Raw genomic sequence first — 21,394 nt, 5'->3', positions numbered from 1 at the left:
CATGACAGCCGAAAATTCACTCCTCAGCCAGCCAGAGGTGAAAGTGGTGAGGAGCCTTTTAAGTAGACCAGGACTTTGGAGGCTTTGCTCGGTTGCACCCAGGTCGTACGGCTACTCATTGTCCAAGGGGACATCCAGACACAGGCCTCTCTGCCTCTCCCCAGTCCCTGTGGTGAGACTGCTCTGGGGAACTCCTGAGCCTGCAGCACAGGGATGGCGGAGCTCCTCGTGTGCAGACGGCCGGGGAAGGATGAAGTGGAGAGAGCGCAGTATGTTTGGCGGTGATATTGGCCAGTGTGCAAAACTAAGACCAGAAAATGGGCCAAGAGAAGGATCCCTTAGAGCCAGGCAGAAATGTCTGTGAGAATATGTAGGGAGGGATTCCCCGCCTGCTAGGACAGGAGTGCAGGGGAGCCCCAGGGAAGATGAGGGCCATGGTTTTATCAGAAGTGAGTCATCCGACAGCTCTCATCAGAGTCACCCCTTCATTACAGCCGAGGTCACCCGGGTGCATGCTCTGAGGTGCCAGCTTCCAGAAGAGATGAAACATACCTGGCGCGGCTGCTGAGGCGGCATATAGCTCACCTGACCACAGAGCCGGCTTCCAGCCTCATCGCTCACCGTTAGCGGTGGCGGCGGAAGTCGTTGGCCATCTGTCTGTCTGTCTGCTGCAGCAGCACTTCCTCAGTCTCCTCTTGGTGGGGGAGAAGATTGGGAACATGCCTCCAGGGATCTTGACGCATTCCCGGAAGAGAGAAGAGAGCCTTCTCTTTTCCTTTGCTTAAAGTCTCCTGAGTTCTTAGAAACTTAGTTTACACATCTGTTTATTTTACTTTTCATTTCACCTTCACAAGAAGAGGCTCCGTCCGTCTGTCTGAGGAGAGGGTGCTTGCTCTGCTCTGACTGGGAGACACCAACTGCCTGCCTCCCACGAGCTGACCTTCCTCTGCCGGGCGGACTCAGCTGCTCTTGGCAGGCCCCTAGTTGCAAATCCTCCTGTGTCCTCAGGCGTGGCCTCCCTGTTTGCTAACACGAACCTGGTTTCGGTCGCTGAATTGGCGTGACTTTTTATTTTCTAAATCATTTTCCTGGGGCTCTTACAGCTCTTATCACAAGCCATCCCTCCACCCATAGTGTAGTGCGATGTTTTAAAGGCCTGCTTTCTGGTTGTGTTCCAGCAGTCTTACTTTTTGGAATTCATTTAGTTATTTTCTTTCTTTTTTTGGCTTGCCATGGGAAGAGAACCAAATATCTCTTTCTGTTTGATTCTAGCAGATACATTTTTTTTCTTCCCTCCTGGGCCTGCTCCGGACTGCGTTGATGAGCACATGTCACTGTAAATGGCCAGGCTTAGCCGGGCTCTTGTCTGCACCCGTCTCTCTTGGCTCCGAGCCAGCAGGCAGGGGTGTGTGTGTCCTCATTTCTGGCCCCGTCTCTTGGGTGGACTGCAAAGAGCTCAGCCAGCACGTAGAAAGAGCGTGTCGGGTCTTGCGTGAGTGCCTTCTAAATGTTCCTGGGAACAGCCCCTTGGCGTCAGTACGGCCATCTTCCCGCGAACGAACGGCATGGGAGCCCCCTGGTGGGTTGTATTTTTCTCCGCACGCCCAGTTGGTTTCTGGTTCTTATCGCAGTCTTGACGAGCGAGTGAGGGCTTTTTGGCAGCTGCAGGCAAGGAGGGCATCTTTTGCAAAATACGTTAAGACGTTGTCTGTCAGTCTTATCCGAAGAGCGAGCATTGCAGCTGACTGACCGACAGACACTGAAGAAGACTCGTGTTGCGTGGAAGCCCGGGGCTCCTTTGGGGCACCCTTTGTGCCCAGCCCACCGTCCCTCCCAGCACTGCCGTCTTTTAACTGGTCAGGCACTGATCCCCTCCCTCATTTCCGCCCTGCCCCTTACAGAGTCCACTGCAGTTATTCCCAGCTTCTGGAGAAGGACATCCCAACAGGAAGAGCTTTTTCCGTAGGTGCTGGAGATCTTAAAATAATCTTTTTAATTTTAAATATCATTTTATTGGGGACTCTTACAGCTCTTATAACAACCCATACATCAATTGTGTCAAGTACATTTGTACATATGTTGCCATCATTATTTCCTAGACATTTACTTTATATTGAGCCCTTGGGATCAGCTCCCACCATGACCCCTTGATAAATCATAATTATTTTATTTTAAAAAAAATCTTGTTATTGTGGGCTTATAAAGCTCTTATCACAATCCATACAGCCATCCATTGCGTCAAGCACATTTGTACATGTTGCCATCATCGTTTTCAAAACACCAGCCTTGTGATCACGAGGTGTTGATGGGATTGGGTATCAAGCATCAAAGACCCAGAACAAAAAATCATATCAATGTGAATGAGGGGAAGTGCGGAGTGGAGAGCCAAAGCCCATCTGTTGACAATTGGACATCCCCTCACAGAAGGGTCACAAGGAAGAGATGAGCCAGTCAGGATGCAGTATAACACCGATGAAGCATACAACTTTCCTCTAGTTCTTTAATGCTTCCTCCCCCTCATTCCCCACCTCCCAATTCTACCGTACAAATCTGGCTAGACCAGAGCATGTACAGGGGTACCGCAACACAGGGATTCCAGGACAGATAAACCCCTCAGGACCAATAATGAGAATAATGATACTAGGAGACGAAGGGGAAGGTGCGGGGAGAAGAGGGAACCAATCGCAAGGATCGACATATAACCCCTTCCCAGGGGGACGGACAACAGAAAAGCGGGTGAAGGGAGACAGCGGTTGGTGTAAGACATGGGAAAAAGAACGGATAAATCATCAAGGATTCATGAGGGAGGGAGAACATGAGCTGATACCGAGGGCTCAAGTAGGAGGAATGTTCTGAAAATGAGGATGGCACCTTAAAATTAACTAAACGAACACTCCGTTGTGTCTCCCTCCCTAGCGGCTCAGTGAGCCAGACGCGCCTTTCGCTGTGTGTGACCCGTCCTGTGAGAGGAGACGGTGCAGGTGAATGGGATCCTGCAGCCCGGGGCCAAGCCAGTACCCCACCAGGTGCCAGGGCGCTGGCCCAGCAACCCGCCCACCTTTAGCATACCCATAGTTCCTAGAAGCACCTTTCTGGAAGTCTTCCCGTTTCCCCCACCGACGTGGGGCGGGGGGTGGGGTGGGGGCTATGCAGGTGCAGTTGCCTACAAAGAAGATGGTTTCCAAATAGTCTAAGATTGATTTTTTTAAAATAAGTTTAGTTTAAAAACCAAGGAAGCAAGGGTTTTCCTGAATTTCTAAATAGGTCTGACTGTTCTTTGTGTTAAGTTCAAGATAGTTCGTCCCCAAGAACAGAGCAGACTGACTTAGAGATGAGTGTCTTTTCTCTCTCTCTCTCTCTCTCTCTCTCTCTCTCTCTCTCTCTCTCTCTCTCTCTCTCTCTCTCTCTCTCTCTCCAGTCATCGCCCCCTCTCTGTTAAATTGCTGTGAGAAGATCAGGGATGAAAGAGTGACGCCTTTTGTTTTTTTGTCTGAATAGCTGCTTCCCGAATGTAGACGTGGGGGCTCTCCCCCTGCCGTCGGGTTTCCCAAAACCAAATAGCAACGGTACATTTCCATGCAGCAGGGCCAGAGCTGTAAATGTCAAGCGTCACGCTTCGGGCTGTGAGTCAGTGGGCCTGATTAGAACCTCTGCTTGGCGGCAAATGGACAGGACCAATTATTTTTGAAAATTGCCATTTGTTTGTCGATCAGGAGTCAGCGCAGAGGGAGAGAGTACCTTCCCTGAGCCGTGCGCAGGGCTGGCTCTGTGGTTGGCCCTGAGCCCTGTGCTGCAGCGGTGGGGACGTCCACCAGGTGGCACCGGGAGCATGCTTAGATGGCATTCCCAGCTGGGGTCCGGAACTCCAGAGCCCGGTTCAGTTTCTCCCCCTGTGACTGGGGCTCAGCTGCGGCTGTGCCCTCGCGCCCTACCCCGGCATCCAACCAGACCCCCACTAAGGCCATGTGGCCATGCCGCTCTGGGTCTTGAGCAGTGCCGGGTCAGGGCCTCTCGGCGGTTGGTGATCGGTGGCCTGCCACCGATAAGGTTAGCCGTTATTGATGGGGGTGTTTCAGAAACGTTCGCGGGAGAAAGAGACTCCAAAGATCATGGGATTGTCCCACCGACGTCCCGAAGCCCCCTCATCTTTCTGCTCTGTGGATGGCGTGTGTCCTCTCAGCAGCAGGGAAGGGGCTGGGGTGGGGGGGCGGGTCTGTGTCTGCAGAGTGTGTCCTTAGCTAAACTTCAACCTGAAGACAGTGGCAGGGGTGGGGGTCAGGGGGAGGGCTTCCTGGCAGTCCTGCAGCGAGGTCTGTTCGGTGGAACCTCTGCTGTGTGTGATTGGCAGCCCAGCCGACGGCGGTGGCATTCTGAGGGGGGGGTGTGCCGTGGAAGGAGACACCCAGAAAATGCAGAGAAAATCCCTCTGTACTGCTCGCTTTCACCCCTCTGTCTTATCTGGGCTCCCCGCAGGGGCTTGAGCAGCTGTGGGAAATACCTGCGCTGATCGAGGACGGACCGGGGCGGGCAGGGCTGCCAGGAGCGTATTTTAGTGAGATTATGTCATTAGGCCTGGGACCATTAAGGGAATGGATGTTCGGTTTTTCTTTTCCAGAAAACAGATAGGGCTTTCAAGCCAATTGGAAGGAAATTTGAAAAGGCTTCATAACAGTGTTATTTCATTATTCCGTCTGCAGCCACGGTGCGTTGGTGAGGCTGACCCTGGCCCGGGCTTCCTCCCCGTGCGGCTACCTTTTCAGAATGTTTGATGTGATGACACGGCCCGCAGCCCGTGTTTGACAGCAGGTCCCGGGGCGTGCAGGGCCTGAGCCAGCAACATTTAGGTTTCCCAGTTCCGTTTTTAAAATGAGGCACCGCTGAGGCGATAGCCGGAGAGCCTGATTCTCTGTGACTTGCCTGGCTGCTTCTCTAGCGGCTGCCTGCTCAGCTCCTGGTGAATTCGATAGCCTAGGGCCTCCTTTTCCTTTCCAGAGCTGGGAGTTTGGACCTCAGGATGGCGAGAGTGTCACAGGCTGTAATTGCGAGGCGCAGGGGAAGTGACAATTCTCCCACACATTTCGCGGCCAGGGACTCACCCGTGACAGTCTTTGTCTTTTGTCCCACAAACACAGCAGAGAATGTGAGAGCCCTGCTCCGTGAGGTGACTCTCCGTGACCCTGTAGGACAGGGTGGAATGGTCCCTGTGGGTCTCTGAGACTGTCACTCTCTACGGGAGTAGAAAGCCTCGTCTTTCTCCCAAGGAGCTGTTGGCGGTTTGGAACCGCTTACCTTGGGGGCTAGCGCCCCAGTGCATAAGCATTAGGCCACCAGCATCGCCATGAGTCAGAATCAACGCAGCAGCAAGTCGGCACTGACTGGATGGTAGTGAGGGGGTTTGTGATTTTGGTGTGCATGTGCAGAGGGATGGATACAGTTGCTTTATCAATGCATCGTCAGAAGCCACTGACGCAGATGACCTGCACTAACCTGACTGCTTTGTTCTCAGGTGATTGGTCAGGACAACGTGGCCGTCCCCTCACACCTCTATAAAGTGATCCTGGCGCGCAGAAGCCCGGGCTCCTCGGAACCTCTGGCCCTGGGGGCCTTTGTGGTGCCCAATGAGGCCATTGGCTTCCAGCCCCCGTTGACGGAGTTCCAGGTGAGCCTCCAGGACCTCGAGCGGCTGTCGGGTCTGGTGTTCTTCCCTCACCTGGACCGGACGCACGATGTCAGGAACATCTGTGCCGTGGACACCTGTAAGCTCCTGGGTTTCCGGGAGTTCACTCTGTACATGAGCACCAGGAAGATTGCCGGCGCCTCGTCAGTGCCCAGACTGGAAAAGATCATGGAAAACTTGAAGAAAGCAGGAGTAGAACCCGACGATTGCTTCATCAGTCTCTATGAGAAGAAGCTGGGAAGACTGAAAGCTCAGGAGCAGTCAGGAGCCCAGGAAAGAAAGCCAGCCTAATTGTCCCTCCCAGCAGACCGGGCTGTCGTCTGTAATCAAGCCAGCAGGTTCCTCTCTTTTAGTGGCGTGCTTCACACACATGATCAGATCCCCAAACGAAAAGGATCAGATCTGAAATTGAAGTTCAATATTGCTCCTGAAATTTAAGTTCAAAATGTCCCCTGTAGATCAAAGAGGTGCCGTTGTAAATGTTTTTATGTTACACATCTCAAACAGTTTATTCCAAGCTTAGTACATTTTGTTTCCTAGACAAAACTATGAAGGAGAAGATTAAAAATACTTAAAGAGCCACAATACTTAAATTATGATCATGAAGAATTTCGGTTTCTTAACCAGTGGGGAATTTTTGATTTTTCAAAACTCAATAGTATTTTATTTACATTGAACAAATGTACATTGAATCATGTATTTCATACATATATATATATTTTTTATGTATTTCATATTAAAACACAAAAAAGAACACCAATATGTTACAGTATCTGTTTCTTTTATTATTATTAATAGTTGGGATTTAGTATATATCATTCCATATTTCAATCACGTCAAGTAGAAGTAATTGTACAATTGCTACCACACTCAGTTTCTAAGCATATCTTTTTTTATATGGCCTCCTTGACATTGTCTCCCTTTAAACCCCCCACCCCCACTGTATCCTCCTCCCCTCCTGAAGCCCTTCTTCTGCTTGCTGTCACTATAGGTTCATCTAGCCTGGGTTTCACATACCGGAAAATGGGAAAGCATATAACACAGCTTCAAGAGGGTGACCTGCATTGACATCACACCTCTGAGACACACTGATATGAACAAACAAAACCCAAGCAAAACAATACAAACCAAAAATACCGAAAATTTTGGAAACCAGATCAGGACCAGCCTGCATCATAAGGGCGAGCTACCTGCCAAGTTTTAACTGTTAGGCCAGATTTATGCCATTGAACTTCTATACTCCTCTCCCCTAAGCACTCTGTTCAGTGACCGCTTTCCTCCAATCCCTCCATTTTATGTAGGGGGAGTTCTCCGGAGGCTTATTTCCTATGTAGATCCAATGCAAATGAATCTTGGCTCCCACTGTCACCCGTCGCCTTCTGCACACCAGATTCTCACAATGTAGGCTCTGCTACTGGCCCCTCCTTCAACATCGGATTATATGACTTACAGTCGCAACAGTGACTGACGATGGTGTGCTTCTTCCCTGTGGACTCAATTGACATCTCACTTAGACGGCAGCTTGTCTGCAGACGAGCCAACATTTTGGGGCAGGACTTGATTTTGACTCAGTCTTCCAAAAAGGGCTCCGCCCGCAGGTCGAGGGCTGGTCTTGTCATGTTAATGGGGACCCTGCACTTGGCGTCCCCTTTTGTGTCTGCCTCGGTGTACAGTAGGATGGGCTCTTAGTGCTGCAAACTTAAGGACTGCCTTGGGCGTGTCCCCTCTGCCCTGTGGAAGCTGTTAGGTGACACTTGCTTTCTCTTTCTCGGTCTCCTGCCCTCATGTACTATGTTTGTTTCTCTCTCTCCTCATGGACCTGGTGTTTCTCCACTTGGGCGTGTCTCTAGCGAAGCACCCAACGGTTACAATTTTGCTCTTAGTCTGTGCCTTACCCCAAACTCAGTGCTTTGTGCATTCTCTCATCTCACAGGGACCCCGTGACCCCTCTTACCTATGAGACTTTGAGAGCTCACGTAATTTGTCCAGCTTCCTGTTTCCCAGGAAGCCACCCAGGGCTGAGAGAAGGAAGCCTGGGGTAGATCCATCTCTGTTGCCTGGCACTGGGACTTTTGTCGCCGCCCTACCTATAGATTTCCCTGGGACCTGCTTGGTTGAGGCGCTGGTTTCTTAGCTGTCAAGAGAACCAAGGGGACTTTGATGTCTTCTGACAAACTCTAGGCGGAGGAGCTGTCATGGGGTAGTGGTTCTGCACCAGGCTGCGGTCCACTGGGCCGGCAGCTCGAAACCACCATAGCCGCTCCGAGGAAGAGAGACTGGGCTTTCTACTCCGTGAATAGTTACCTTCTCGGGATGAGCCAGCATTGACTGGATTTTAGACTTCTTTGGGCAGAAATAATCGGTCCTCGCTTGAGGAGGTTAACCAGTCTCTCCTGGCTCCAGGAAGGCAGGCCTTTTTAAAGCTCAAATTCTTGTGTCCCTTTGCTTTGCAATGAATGTTTTGGTTCATCGCAGAGCCTGAGAAGGGGCCGGTCCCGTGGCCTTCCTCTCACAGCTTGCTAGCCTTTTTGCTTGTCCACCTGGGCAGCATCGGGTCGAGGGCCGCAGACCCAGAGACACTGGTCATCTGCCAGGGAAAGGGGCTGTTTCGGAGCCAGCGGTCCACTTGGGTTTATGGGCGTCCCTCCGTGGTCTCCTAACTACAAGCAGTGGACCGTTTGGACCTTTTCTCTACAGGCCCCATGTTCCCGTGCGGCATGACAAGACACGCTTTGCAGTGTGTTTCTGCGTGCCTGTAACAGAAAGGCCAAGGCTTTAGGCTAGAGATAAAATGATAGCGATTGACCTTGTGCTCTTGGGAAGAAAAGGGAGAGCGGGGGGCCAGAACACGGGAGCGTGAGTAACACGAGTCTGTCTCATCGCTCTGGTCCCCATTTGCTCGTGCCATTTCTCAGGGGGGAAAAGAGCCAACATGTCAATGTGACCAAAAGTTCTGGTGCTTTCTCTCCTTGATGGGGGTGGGGAGTGATGGGGGCCCAGGCATTTCTCCAGGAGCCTGAGGGATGGTGCTGATGGCTAAGACCCCAACTCGGGAGGAGGCTTCGTTCTGACCTCTTGTTGCCACTGCCCGGGAATTCCCGCTCCAGCTTTTCTCATGGCTGCCTCTCCCTAGAGGTGATGCAGAATCGAGTTTTAGATCCAGAGAAGTGTCTCCGGTTTTTACAAATTTCATATGAAAAACTGCTACCCCGGTCGTGGTGGGAAATAAAGTGGTATCTGGTACCAAACCAGTCTCCTGACCCGCCCTCCAGGATGTGCGAGATCTGTCCTGGTGCAGCAGTGCGGGGACGCCTGGGTCATCCAGCAGTCCCCCGAGACAGCCGACAAGGTGAATACCCAGGAGCGCTTAGACCAGCGGATCTCAACCTCTGGGCGAACAACCCTTTCACAGGGATCGCCTACTACATCCTGCAGTTCAGACGCATGACGATTCGTCACAGTAGCAGAATGACAGTGATGAAGTAGCAATGAAAATGATGTTATGGTTGGGGGGCGGTCACCACAACTTGAACAGTGTTAAAGGGTCGTGGCAGGAAGGTTGAGAACCACTGGCTTAGACTTCTCTGGCTCAGATCACTTCTGGCTTCCTCGGTGTGGCCGCTGACTTCTGAGCTCAGAGGAAGCAAGACCCCTGGCATCCGTTCTGTGCCCCTCGTCAGAGAAACACCTCTTCTTCAAACCTGGGCAGGTCATCCTTCGGTCAGCACCTCCGAGTCCAGCGGATTCTCACTCAGAGCCTGGGCTCTGGAACGGTTTCACCGGCGCCAGGCTATAAGTCAGGCCAGTAGTTCCACAAGACCAGGTTAGGGCTGTTGATAGCGGCCCTGCATAAAACACTGCCTGGTCTGGAGCCTTCCCAGTGTGTTAGAACCCATAGTTGAAGCCTCCGTGGCTGCCCCTCCTCTGTACCAAGCCTGGCATCCTTCTCCAGGGATTGATCTTTCCTGCCAACTTGCCCCAAACCATGTGCGACCAAGTCCCACCATCCTCGCCTCCAAGCATTCTTCCTGTACTCCCAAGACAGATCCATTTGGTTCTTTCCTCCCCGGTCCATGGTACCTTCAACACTCTTAACCAAGACCATAGTTCAAGTGCATTGCTTTTCCTTATGAAAAATCATCAAGACTTTTAATAAAAACAACAACACGTGAAGAGAATTGTTTTTCAACCTATCCAGGTCTACCTACATCTAGAGATGATATTTCTTTTTTTAAAATCATTTTATTGGGGGCTCATGCATCTTATCATAATCCATATATACATCAATTGTATAAAGTATATTTATTACCCTCATCATTCTCAAAACATTTGCTCACCATGTAAGCCCCTGGAATCAGCTCATTTTTATTCCTCTTCCCCCGCGACCCCTCCCTCATGAACCCTTGATAATTTATAAATAATTAGTTTGTCATATCTTATAATGTCCGATGTCTCCCTTCACCCACTTTTCTGTTGTCCGTCCCCCAGGGAGGAGGTTATATGTAGGTCCTTATAATCAGTTCCCCCTCTCTATCCCACCCTTCCTCTACCCTCCCAGTATCGCCACTCTCACCAGTGGTCCAGAAGGGATCATCTATCCTGGATTCCCTGTGTTTCCAGTTCCTATCTGTACCAGTGTACATTCTCTGGTCTAGCCGGATTTGTAAGGTAGAATTGGGATCATGATAGTGCGGAGGGAGGAAGCATTTAGGAACTAGAGGAAAGTTGTATGTTTCATTGTTGCTACACTACATCCTGCGACCCTTCCGTAAGGGGATGCCCAGTTGCCTACAGATGGGTGTTGGGTCCCCAGTCCGTACTCCCTCTCATTCACAATGATATAATTTTTTGTTCTTTGATGCCTGATACCTGATCCATTCGACACCTTGTGATTGCACAGGCTGGTGTGCTTCTTCCATGTGGGCTTTGTTGCTTCTCAGCTAGATGGCCGCTTGTTTATCTTCCAGCCTTTAAGACCCCATACACTATATCTTTTGATAGCCGGGCACCGTCAGTTTTCTTCGCCACATTTTCTTATGCACCCATTTGTCTTCAGCGATCATATCGGGGAGGTGAGCACACAATGATATGATTTTTTTGTTCTTTGATGCCTTATAACTGATCACTTTGGCACCATCAGCTTTCTTCACCACATTTGCTTATGCACTCGCTTTGTCTTCAACAATTGTGTCGGGAAGGTGAGCATCACGGAATGCCAGTTTAATATAACCAAGTGTTCTTGCATTGAGGAAGTACTTGGGTGGAGGCCCAATGTCCATGTGCTACCTTAATACTAAATTTATACATATATGCACATAGATCCATTTCCACATCCTCATATAAAAATATATTTAAATATGTACATGTCTTTATTTAGACCTCTATAAATGCCTTTTGCCTCCTAGTTCTTTCCTCTATTTCCTTTTACTTTCCTCTTGTCCCACTATCATGTTCAGCCTTCACTTGGGTTTCAGCAATTCCTCTTGGTTACATTACCCTTGGTCATGATGCCCTACCAGGCCTCCTATACCCACCCCACCACCAATTTGGATTACTTGTTCCCTTGTCCCTGGGTTTGTTAACACCACTTCCTTTCCCCCCACCTTTCCCTATCCCATGTCCCCCCGGAACTGTCGGTCCTGTTGTTTTCTCCTCCAGATTGTTCATCCAGCCTATCTTATTTAGACAGGCCTGCGGAGATAACAACATACACAAAAACAAGACAGAGCAAAACCAAGCAACAAAAGAAAACAAAATAGTAACAACAAAAAGCCAATGACCCCCCCCCAAAAAAACACAACAAAATACAACACAATAACAACAAAAAAGAAAAGCTTAGAGTTAGTTCAAGGACTGTTTGTTGGCCTTTAGGAGTATTTTCTGGTTGAGTCTGATGGGGTGCCAAGACCTGGTCCCAAAGTCTATTTTTGGTATTTCCTGGGAACTTCGTTGCTGTTTTCCTTGTTGTTCTGTTGCACGCCCTTAGTGTTTTGCCTCCGTGTGGTAGGATCAGATCGGGCGGAATTCCCAGTGTCTCCAGTGTTGTCCCCTGTAGGGCTATGGGTCAGTGAGGGATGTTGTGTCTCATAGTGGGGCCAGCCATATGGTCTTCTCTGTGGATTGGCTACTCTGAGCAGGAATATCATCTTCAAGGCTTGGTGGGCCAGGGTGTGCTCCACTCTCTCTTCTTCTTGCTTCATTTGCTCCCGTGTGTTCTGATCAAACATGTCTCTCTTCCTGAGCCTGCAGCTTCAGTGCTGTCCTCTGAAATAAATTCTTCTGGGGGAAGGGGCAGCTGTCCACATAGTTGGGATTGGGGCCAGCTCCTCAGACTTTAGAGATGATATTGACACCACGTCCAAATGGCAGTCGAGGCCGCCTCAGGGACTCAAATCACATTCCTTTCCAATGTTCTTTGAATTCTGTGACACTCCTCTTCCCCACACACAAAAAGACATGCCCAGGATTGACCCCCCCAAAAAAAATACATGCCCAGGACTGACACCCCTCCCCCCACACACAAAAAAGACATGCCCAGGACTTAATTGGGGCACGGTTTTCTGAAGAGGTGCATTGTCATGATGAGGAGGTGGGGGGGCAGGGGGGAGCTTCAGTTTCAATTTTCCTGTTCTTTTTGCTCACCAATGCAATTTCAATTTTTTAAAAATTTTATACACCACCATGATTATCCCATGTCCTTAAAAAAATCTAGATTACTCACTTGGAACCCCCTAAATTTAGTAGTCGCTATCATAACCTGAGCTGACCTTTGTGCCTTGGAATGACCTGGCCCCACCGATCCCCTTTGAACCACTGTTTTGATTGGACCTCGTTTTGAAGGGCAACTGCAGGCAGGGTGGGGGCCAGGGGGAGCTGACCTGTGACTTCACAAGGGGGACCTAGTCACCTACTGCCATCAAGTTGATTCGGACTTACAATGACCCTTTATCAAACTGAACATCAGCCCAAGGCTGATTCCGGTAAGGTGGAAGTCAGATCCGGTAGCATTCTACTCTCCAGCCGTCTTGAACGGTTCGGACATGAGTCAAACCCCACCCCTCCACCCCACCCATGGTGCTTTCCTTCTCTGCGGAGTTTGGTGATTCATTGCAATGACCACACGTTACCCAGACAATATAGTAGTCATGGGCTTTGTAGGGAGGCTAACAGGTTATTTAATTCAGGATCAGAAATGCTCAAGGATACAGTTCTTCCATTAAGACAGCTTGCTTCGGTGCTGCTGCCAAGCACCCATAGAATACTCCACTCTGTCTTAAGCATCAGCCCAAAGGCTCTCAGTTCTAGTTGTGTGTGTCAGCAAACCTAGGCCCCTCATTCAGCAAGCAAGCCCAGAGGCACTCAACTGTCTCACACTGTCATATGCTCTGGCTCTTGGCTCTATCTCCTCCTGCCCTTCAGCTGGATGGAGGAGGCTCACCGCACAACACTCACACCTGGCTCTTTCTTGAGGGTAGTGAGATCCCTCCATTCTTGCTCCTGAGGTGGCTCTTTTTAAACCCAGTGTGATGGTAAAACTGACATCCTATTTGCATGGTCCCACCCCATCATGGTGGAGTTCCAAAGACGATGGCTAGAAGAGCCAGTTGGAGTCACTCACTGCGCCCCAGCACCCTAAAGAGACTCAGAGGAGCGTATGAAGGTGGGGACTTGCCTGCTGCCCATCCACTGGCCACAGAGACATGTTGAAACACGCTTTGTTTGAAATGAACCCATGCCAGCCTGAATTGGAATCCTCCAAGCAATCTGAGTTGACTTGTCCTCTTGGGTTCTCTGGCCTCATCCTTGTAAGTACCTTGGTGTCCCTAAGGCAACTCGTGAATCTCAAGCATCCAAGCCTATCCCTCAACCCATTTCCATTCCCTGGGATCTGCTTGCTGTGCTGCTGCGCTCACTTCCCCTTTCCTTCCCTCACAGCGCTTCCCCCTCCTGGACAGTAGCTCGCTCTCAGCAGCCGTCCATCTTCCTGGTTCCTCTTCATTCTCCTTCTTTCTGTGCAGCTGATCAGGGCCGGGCCCTTGCTGAAAAGCTATAAGCATTTGGTCAGTGGAAGGCTAGGCCTGCAGTCAGAGCCCCGACAAGGACTTCATCCTGAGTCTTGACGTCAGTTCCGACGCTGTTTTGAGTCCTTGAAACCCTCGCACCGCTCCACTTTTCTAGTCCGTGGGGCCAGTGGAGACCTGCTGGGCGATGCACACTGCAAACTGGTCCACAGTGATGCTTATTACAGGACGATGGGACAGTTTGCCACATATCTGCGGAAGGATGGAGCTTCCACCGATTCATTAGTTTTTTACACACACCGTCGGTTTTGTAAGGAGCCCCTGAGGTTATGAGTTGCGCTGCTAACCACAGGGTCGGCAGTTTGAACCCACTGGCTGCTCTGAGGGAGAACAATGAGTCTCAGAAACCCAACAGGCAGGGGCAATCGTCCTTTGTCCCCGCAGGTTCACTATGACTTGTGAGTTTCAAGTTCAGCTGGTTTGCTCTATTTCTAGACTAGAATGTCCCGGCCAAGGTTCTTATATTTTACTATTACAGCTCAGACCGCAGAGGGGTCCCTCGGGTAAATTCCGAGGGAGGGAGCTGTGGTGGGTGGGCTTCTGCTGAGTCGATGGCGCCCATCACCTCTAGGGGTCACTGTGGCCTAAGGCGACATCTGTTCACAACTTCTTCCAGCTCGGGTCTCCGCAGAGAACCTAGACTCGCTGGAAGCTCCAGGCTGCCAGGATGCACGGAGCCGCGGGCAGAGGTGGCCTCGCCCAGCGGGGCTCAGGTTGCATCACCTGGCCTGCTGCATCGTACGTACCCCAGCCGGCAAGTTTGCAGACGTTTCAGGAACGTCCCCTCCACCAGTATCTTGCCTCATTCGCTTCCCTCTACCCCCACCGCGCCCCCCAGCCCCAACTGCCTAAAAGCTATTGTTCTGTCAAAACACTATTTGTGGTACATGTGGCATTTCCTCCTTAATACTTCAGCCGGCATCGTCTGAGAATAAGGACGTTCCTTTATATTTGCAAATCACTCCTCACATCCAAGAAAATTGTCCAGGGGTCAGTATCATCTAAAACGTCCACGGTGTTCCCCGCCCCCCATCCTCACCCTCCCTGAGCCTTTGCTAACCTTCTAAACTCCAGCTTCCAGCCCAGGCTCGTCTATGGCATTTGGTTATTTTTTTCTGGTCTCTTTAAATCTAGGACAATTGGCTCCAAAACACTCCAGATGCCCTCTGACCGCACCCTGGGCGATTTTGACTCAGCAGATCTGATGTGAAGCTGCCATCTCTCATTTACAAAAGCCCCGGTTATTCTGAGGGCCAACTAGTCCTCTGGCTGTACCCACCCCTCCACAGCCTTGGACCGGCTCCCACTGCAGAGAAGAGATCTTTGAGTTGTAAGGGAGACCTTCCTCCCGTCTCCTTGGGCCCCAGCCACCCAATTTCTTGAATAAGTTTTATAAAATTAAACTGCGCCTTAACAGAAACTAACCCTTGTCACTTCTCCCCATCAATGACTGGTCTTAACTGCCGTGCCCCACCGAGCTGGTCAGCACCTGCTTTAACCTGATCCACCTTCAGCGCTAGGAGGGTCTGCCGACTCGGGCCTCTTCTTATGCCAGGAGCCCCCTCGCCCCCGGCTCTCAGACCCCACCATGGCTGTGCCTGCCTTCAAGGTGTGGCACTGCATCCAGGCAAAACGTTCTGGACTTGGCAAGAGTAGTGCTGAATTGAGTGTGTGAGAGAGTGTGTGTGTGTGTGATGTATATGTGTGTCTCTGTGCGTGCGTATGTCTGCATATGTATGTATGTGTGACTGTGTATGTGACTGTGTGTATATGTGTGTATGGCTGTATATGAGTATGCATGTATGTGAGTGTGTATATGTCTATGCATGTGAATGTATGTGTGTCCGTGTGTGTATGTATATGTGTGATTTAGGGACAATCCGCACACAGACATATAGTCAATTCCACATGTACCAGTGGGAGATGCAGAGTGTATGTGTGTGTATGTGAGTGTGTGTGTGTGTGAGCTGTGTTTGTGTGTGCATCTGCATGAGTGTAAGTGTGCAGTTCACAAGCTACAAGGAAACAGGCTGATTGCAGCCAGAGCCTTGGAGCTGGAGAAGATACATGGAGACCTCTGCCTGTGCTTACAACACCACTGGATCCACAAGACTTCCCACCCCCTGGCCTGTTATCTTCCTGCATTCAGTATCATTGCATGTGCTTTGTGAGTCTGAAGAGGGCTTTATAGATTGGTATCAGACATATGGGCTAATATTGAATTTAATGACTTAAGGACTTGATCTGGACTGGGTTGGGATGTTTTCTCAATATTCAATTGCTCTTGTATATAAAGCTCTTTCTTAAACACATGAGTGTTCACGAATTTGTTTCTCTAGCCTACCCAGACTAACACAGGAGGTGCTCAAGAAAAGCTTTGAAGTGATTCAACAAGCAAGCAAGTAAGCCAACCAACCAAGCAAAAAACCAACCCACTCCTATTGACGGTCGATGCTGACTCACAGAGATACTATAGGACAGGGTAGAACTGCTCTTGTGAGCTTCTGAGATTGTAGCTCTTGGTGGGAGTGGAAAGCTCCCTTGGGATGGCTGGTGGTTTTGAACTGTGGACCTTTCAGCTCTTAGCCCAAAGGGTAATCCACTACATCACCAGGGTCTCTTTCAGTAAGGCATCCACGAAGGACTCTGATCGGGTTCCCCATTCAATGTTCATTACATTTCACGAACAAAAAGAAACTTCAAGGGACCCTCTCAGCACTGCGCAGGCCTGTTTTTGGCGCGGGTTGGGGCTGTGGGTCCAAGGCTGGGGGAAGACCCCCGGAGGCTGGGTGGAGCTGGATTCGTCTCCCCCCACCCCTCCACGCACCCTCCTAGCCTTGAAGGGTCAGGTCTCTAAAAGGAAGGAACCGTGGCAGCCACCCTAGGAAGATGGGCGCTAGGAGATTGCAGGAGTGTGCTGAGCCAGGCCGTCTGTGTGTTTGTCCCCTGCCGGGATTGAAGCTAAAAGTAGGTCTTCCAGCTGTGTGCAGGTGTGAAACCCCGCCCTCTCCCTACCCCCAACCAGAGCGTAGGGATCCTGGAGTTATTTCCGTGTGTTCTCTCCTCCCCTCGGCCTCAGTTCCTCCACAATCAAAAGATGAAATGTGCCCCAAGACCTGCTGTCGGGGCCCCCCTCCACTTCCAAGACCTGCACACTCCTCCATCACTGCTGGAGAAGCGGGGTTTCATAGCAAGGAGCCTTGGCCCCCTACCTGCTGCCAAACCAACTGACTCCTTCTCCAGCCACCAGGCAGGGCCAGTGTGGTGAACCGAACTATGTCGTTGAAAAGCTCGGCTCGCAGGCCTGACTTCTGGTACCTGTGTATGTGGCCCTGTTTGGAAATAGAGCCTTTGAAGATGTTACCAGTTGGTGAACAGGAGCTCACAATGGAGTAGGGTGGGTCCTGAGTGGGGGTCCTTGTACAAGAGACTCACAGAGGGAAGAAGGCCTTGTGATGACAGAGGCAGAGACGGACCAGGCCAACCTGCAAGCCATGGAGCATAAAGCGTTGCTAGGAGACACCGGGGAGTAGGTGAGAGCTAGGGGGCCGATTCGCCCTTAGAAGAACGCAACACAGCTGACCTGGACTTTGGGCCTCTCGGACTTCGAGACAATGAATCTTCCTTCGTATGAGCTTGTGGGGAAGGCCTAGGAAACCAATACTGTTCTCCACCTCCAGCACCCATGAAAGGCACCCCACATCCCCCAGTGATATATTCTGTGCCCCAACACCTCCTGGCCCACCCCCTACCCACCCTTCAAAGGGGGCCTTTGACCTTTGTCATTTAATGCCAACCAGACCCAGGAGGAGTGGGGCCGAGATGAAAGAGTGAGCTCTGAGCTGTGAGGATCCTGGGGAAGGGAAGGGGGTTCCAGGATCACACGGTGGGCTTGTGCCCTCTCTCCCTGCAGGAAGTCCAAACTGGAGTAGCCTGAGATTTCTCAGGGATCAATGTATTCCCAAGCCCATTTCACTATGGCTGGCTCCGGGAAAGGCCCTCAGAGGTCCCCCAGCCCGGAGGTATGTGGTGTGGGCTCAGGCTTGGATCTCTGCCCCTGGGGTCTATTTGGTGGTGTGATTCTCAGAAAGCAGCAAAGTGGGGGTGGGGGAGCTGAGCCAGATGGGTCCAGAGTCCCCTCCCATTTGGTGGCTTCGCTACCTGTCCAGGGCCCAGCAATGCTTGGAGAAGGCTGCCCACAGGGGTGGCTTACAGAGGGAGGCTGCCGGGATGAGTGGGCTGAGGGACCTTTGAGGAGGTGTGAATGAGGGAGGCAGGGCCAGTGGTGCAGACAGCCCTGTCCCGGCCCTATCTCCCATCCCTGACACCCTCTCCACACCCCAACCCTGATAAGCAGGTGTGATCCACGGCTGCCTTGTGACAGGTCCTGCAGCAGGGTGGGGCAATGACGGGGTTCCACTCCACTTCTGCCCCACCAGAAGCGTCATGCCCGACCAGCCGAGCCCTTGGCTTAGAGAACTTGTCTCGGCCTCATGTGGCCTCTGCTTCTCTGGGGGTGGCCAGGACCAGGCCTCTCACTGTCCTTTCTGGCACAGTGCCAGGCGGATGGCCGTCCTTCCTCCGGCAGGCCTGTTCCCACAGTGACTGCTGTCCTGAGGCTGGCACAACCGGTGCTTATCACTGGACTCGCCCCTGGTCTCCTCTCCGGTCCTATCTTCTCTGCTCGCCTGCCTATCTCCAGCTCCAGGGCACTGCTTGGAGCACTGCCTGCCCTCTCTCCTCTAGGTCCCGAAACCACGGCCAGGAACCCCATTTCTGTGCATATGGGCCTGGGCTGGGCGGGCAGAGAAGACCTAGAGGAAGGGAGAGCAAGAAGGGTGAAGCTTTAGGAAGAAGACAGGACTGGCTACAGGAAACCTTCCAGGGTGGGAGGGTCTCAGTCTGCAAACGCCCCTCGGCCCCCCCGGGTCCTTAAGTCCCAAAGCACCAAACTCCACACAGAGCCTTCCACATTGAGTCAGGCTCTGTGCTAGTCTGGGTGCTTTAGAGAAACAAATCCACAGAAACTCATATGTATAAGAGAGAGTTTTATATAAAGGGTAAGTGCGCATCAAGGAAACATCCCAACCCAGTGCTGCCCAAACCCACAAGTCCAACATTAATCCATATGCCCAACACCAAGCCACAAAGTCGTCCTCCATCTCACAAAACACACGCAATGATGCTGACTGCAGGAGGAAAGCAGAATCAGTGAATGTGTAATCATCTCAGAGCTGGCAGGGGTCTCCACATGGCTGCTACAGCACCCAGGGCTGCATTGGGGTAGATCCATGGTGCTTCTCCTCTGGGCTGTCTTGCAGGAAGTGAGCCTTGCCAGCTGAAGCAGGGAACTGGCTAAGGCAGCTGCACCCTGGTCCGACTATCACAAAGCAAGAGACCCAAGAACTAGAAAGGCGAGGCTCACCAAGCCATTTATCCCTCCGCCCTTCAATTAACCCCGCATGTGTTTATCAGCCAGGTTGGCACAATAACCTTTAATTAACTCAGGCTCCCTTCCTTCGGAAGCTCTTTGCAGGCTGCAATGTGGGGTGTGTGCTTGTGTGTAAGGGTGCACTTGCTTGCCTTACCTCTGTGAGTGTCTCTTCTGAGCCTCCGTGCAGCAGGCAAGGCCACAGAGCATGCTGGCTAGGGCACGGCCTTTGGGCCAGGCAGCAGGGGCAGCCCTAGGTCCACCACCTCACCAACCGGCAGGGCGTCAGCCAGCTGTCGCCTGCTGCCATTGCTGTGCCTCCATCTCCCCATCTTTGACGGCAGTGCCACCAGCCCCAGAGGACCGCTGGGGACACCAAGTGAGTTAATACATGGGACCTATTTTGAATGATGCCCAGCAAGGAGGTAGCTAACATTATGTAACTACTGGCGATTGTCTTTATTTTTATAAATCTCAACTGTACTTTCAAGGTCATCCAAAGGTTGCAAGAAGTTCCCAAGTATTCTAATCTGTAACCTTTGTGTTTATTATTTATTTCTTTCCCAAGCACTCTGCATGTGTGTGTGCGCACATATATGTTTGTGTATGCATCACACCACATTGTTGTTGTTAGCTGCCATTTAGCCAGCCCCAGTTGGTGGTCACCCCATAGATAAGGGACCAAGACGCAGCTTGGCTCTCAGTACCGTCTGCAGGATCTGCTGGCAATTGGACCGTGGTGATTGTCCATTGGGTTTTCATCAGCTGATTTTCAGAAGTAGATCATCAGGCCTTTCTTCTTAGTTGCTTTCGGGAAGTTCTGCTGAATCTGTTCAACAACATAGCAACGTGCAGGCCTCCCTGACGGAGGGTGGTAACTACACCTGAGGTACCTTGACCAGGAATCAAACTCAGTTCTACATGGAAGGTGAGAATCCTACCACTGACCCACCAATGTCCTGTCTACTCTGTGCCACACACGCACACACACGCGCACACACATGCACACACACATGCACACACACGCACACACACACACCCAATGACCATTCGTATTTTTTATGTGAGGGAAATAGTGCATTAAGAGTTTGTTCCACCAGGTCAGACTGTTAATCAAGCTTTCTATTGAGAGGTTCTGAGAAGATTGTGTAACAGCGTGCACAAAAACAGGCCTGATTTGTGGCAGACCGGGGCCCGATTTCGCCACCGAAACAATGCACCCGCTTCTGAAGCCATCTCAGTGTACCAGTTTTTTTTTGTTGCAAGCCAGCATTCCTCTCTTGCCCATGTACCTGACTCACCTGACCTCTCCGTGTGCAATTTCTTCTTGTATCTGTGAATGAAGATGGACGAAAGGACAGGGATTTGATGATATAGAAGAGGTGAAACAAAAAATGAGGGAGGTGCTGTCAGCCATGCAAACATGAGTTTGAAAAACATTTCCAAGAATGGAACTGCAGATTTGACAAATGTATTAAGTGCGATGGAGAGTGCTTTGAAGGTGATAAGGTTGTTTTGTAAAAAATTTAAATAAATAGCTTTGAAAATTCCCATTTTATTTTATATACACACACATACATACACATATACATACATGAATTTGCTCAGAATCACATGAGAGTAGTCATTGAAGACATCATGCCTTTCTATTCCCTAAATACGTCAGCATATATATTCTAGCATACATATGTTCTCTTACACCACAGTATTAAGACCCAAACCAGATTCTGTAGTTGTTGATATAATGCAGTTCGCTAAGTCGCTTCCCATAGCTAATTATGTCATTGTGATCATCATATCTCTTTATTTTCCTTTCCGGGTCACCCACCTCAATTAGCGGTCATATCCCTTTAGTCTGGAAGGTTCCCCAGTCTTTCGTGAACTTGACCTTTTTTGTCATGTCTCAAGTTGTGGTTGTCTACATCTCCTGGTCCCCCGTTTCAGGCTCTGCGTCTTTGGAGCCCTGGCTACCAAGGGTTGATTGTCCTAGCTGGAGGCACAGAGAGGCCCCTGCTTATCAGAGAGGCTACTTCAGATCCCTGGGATTGGGCAGTGTCCCACCCCGTTCCCCCTGCTGTACAATTAGTCTTTTCTAATCAAGAAATAATTGCAGGGACTACTTTGTGACTCTACCCTTCATCAAACTCTTAGCCACTAGCATTCACCCACAAGTCCCAGTGGCCGCCATGGGGTCAGCTCAACTAC

General features: G+C 50.8%; 1 protein-coding gene across 1 annotated transcript in view; it reads left to right on the top strand.

Annotated features, from left to right (window-relative positions):
• Window positions 1-6,415, top strand: part of EXOG (exo/endonuclease G) — a 33,885-nt gene extending 27,470 nt beyond the window's left edge. Inside the window, exon 6 of the mRNA XM_075556036.1 lies at window positions 5,507-6,415. Within this exon, the coding sequence (XP_075412151.1) occupies window positions 5,507-5,968 (462 nt within the window). The 3' untranslated portion in view covers window positions 5,969-6,415. The remainder of the gene's footprint in view (window positions 1-5,506) is intronic.
• Window positions 6,416-21,394: the final 14,979 nt, after the last annotated feature.

The sequence above is a fragment of the Tenrec ecaudatus genome, chromosome 8 (genome assembly GCF_050624435.1).
Source record: "Tenrec ecaudatus isolate mTenEca1 chromosome 8, mTenEca1.hap1, whole genome shotgun sequence".
In the NCBI taxonomy this organism is placed as follows: Eukaryota; Metazoa; Chordata; class Mammalia; order Afrosoricida; family Tenrecidae; genus Tenrec; species Tenrec ecaudatus.
Note: the sequence above shows the minus strand (reverse complement) of the source record. Positions and strands in the feature narration are given on the sequence as shown.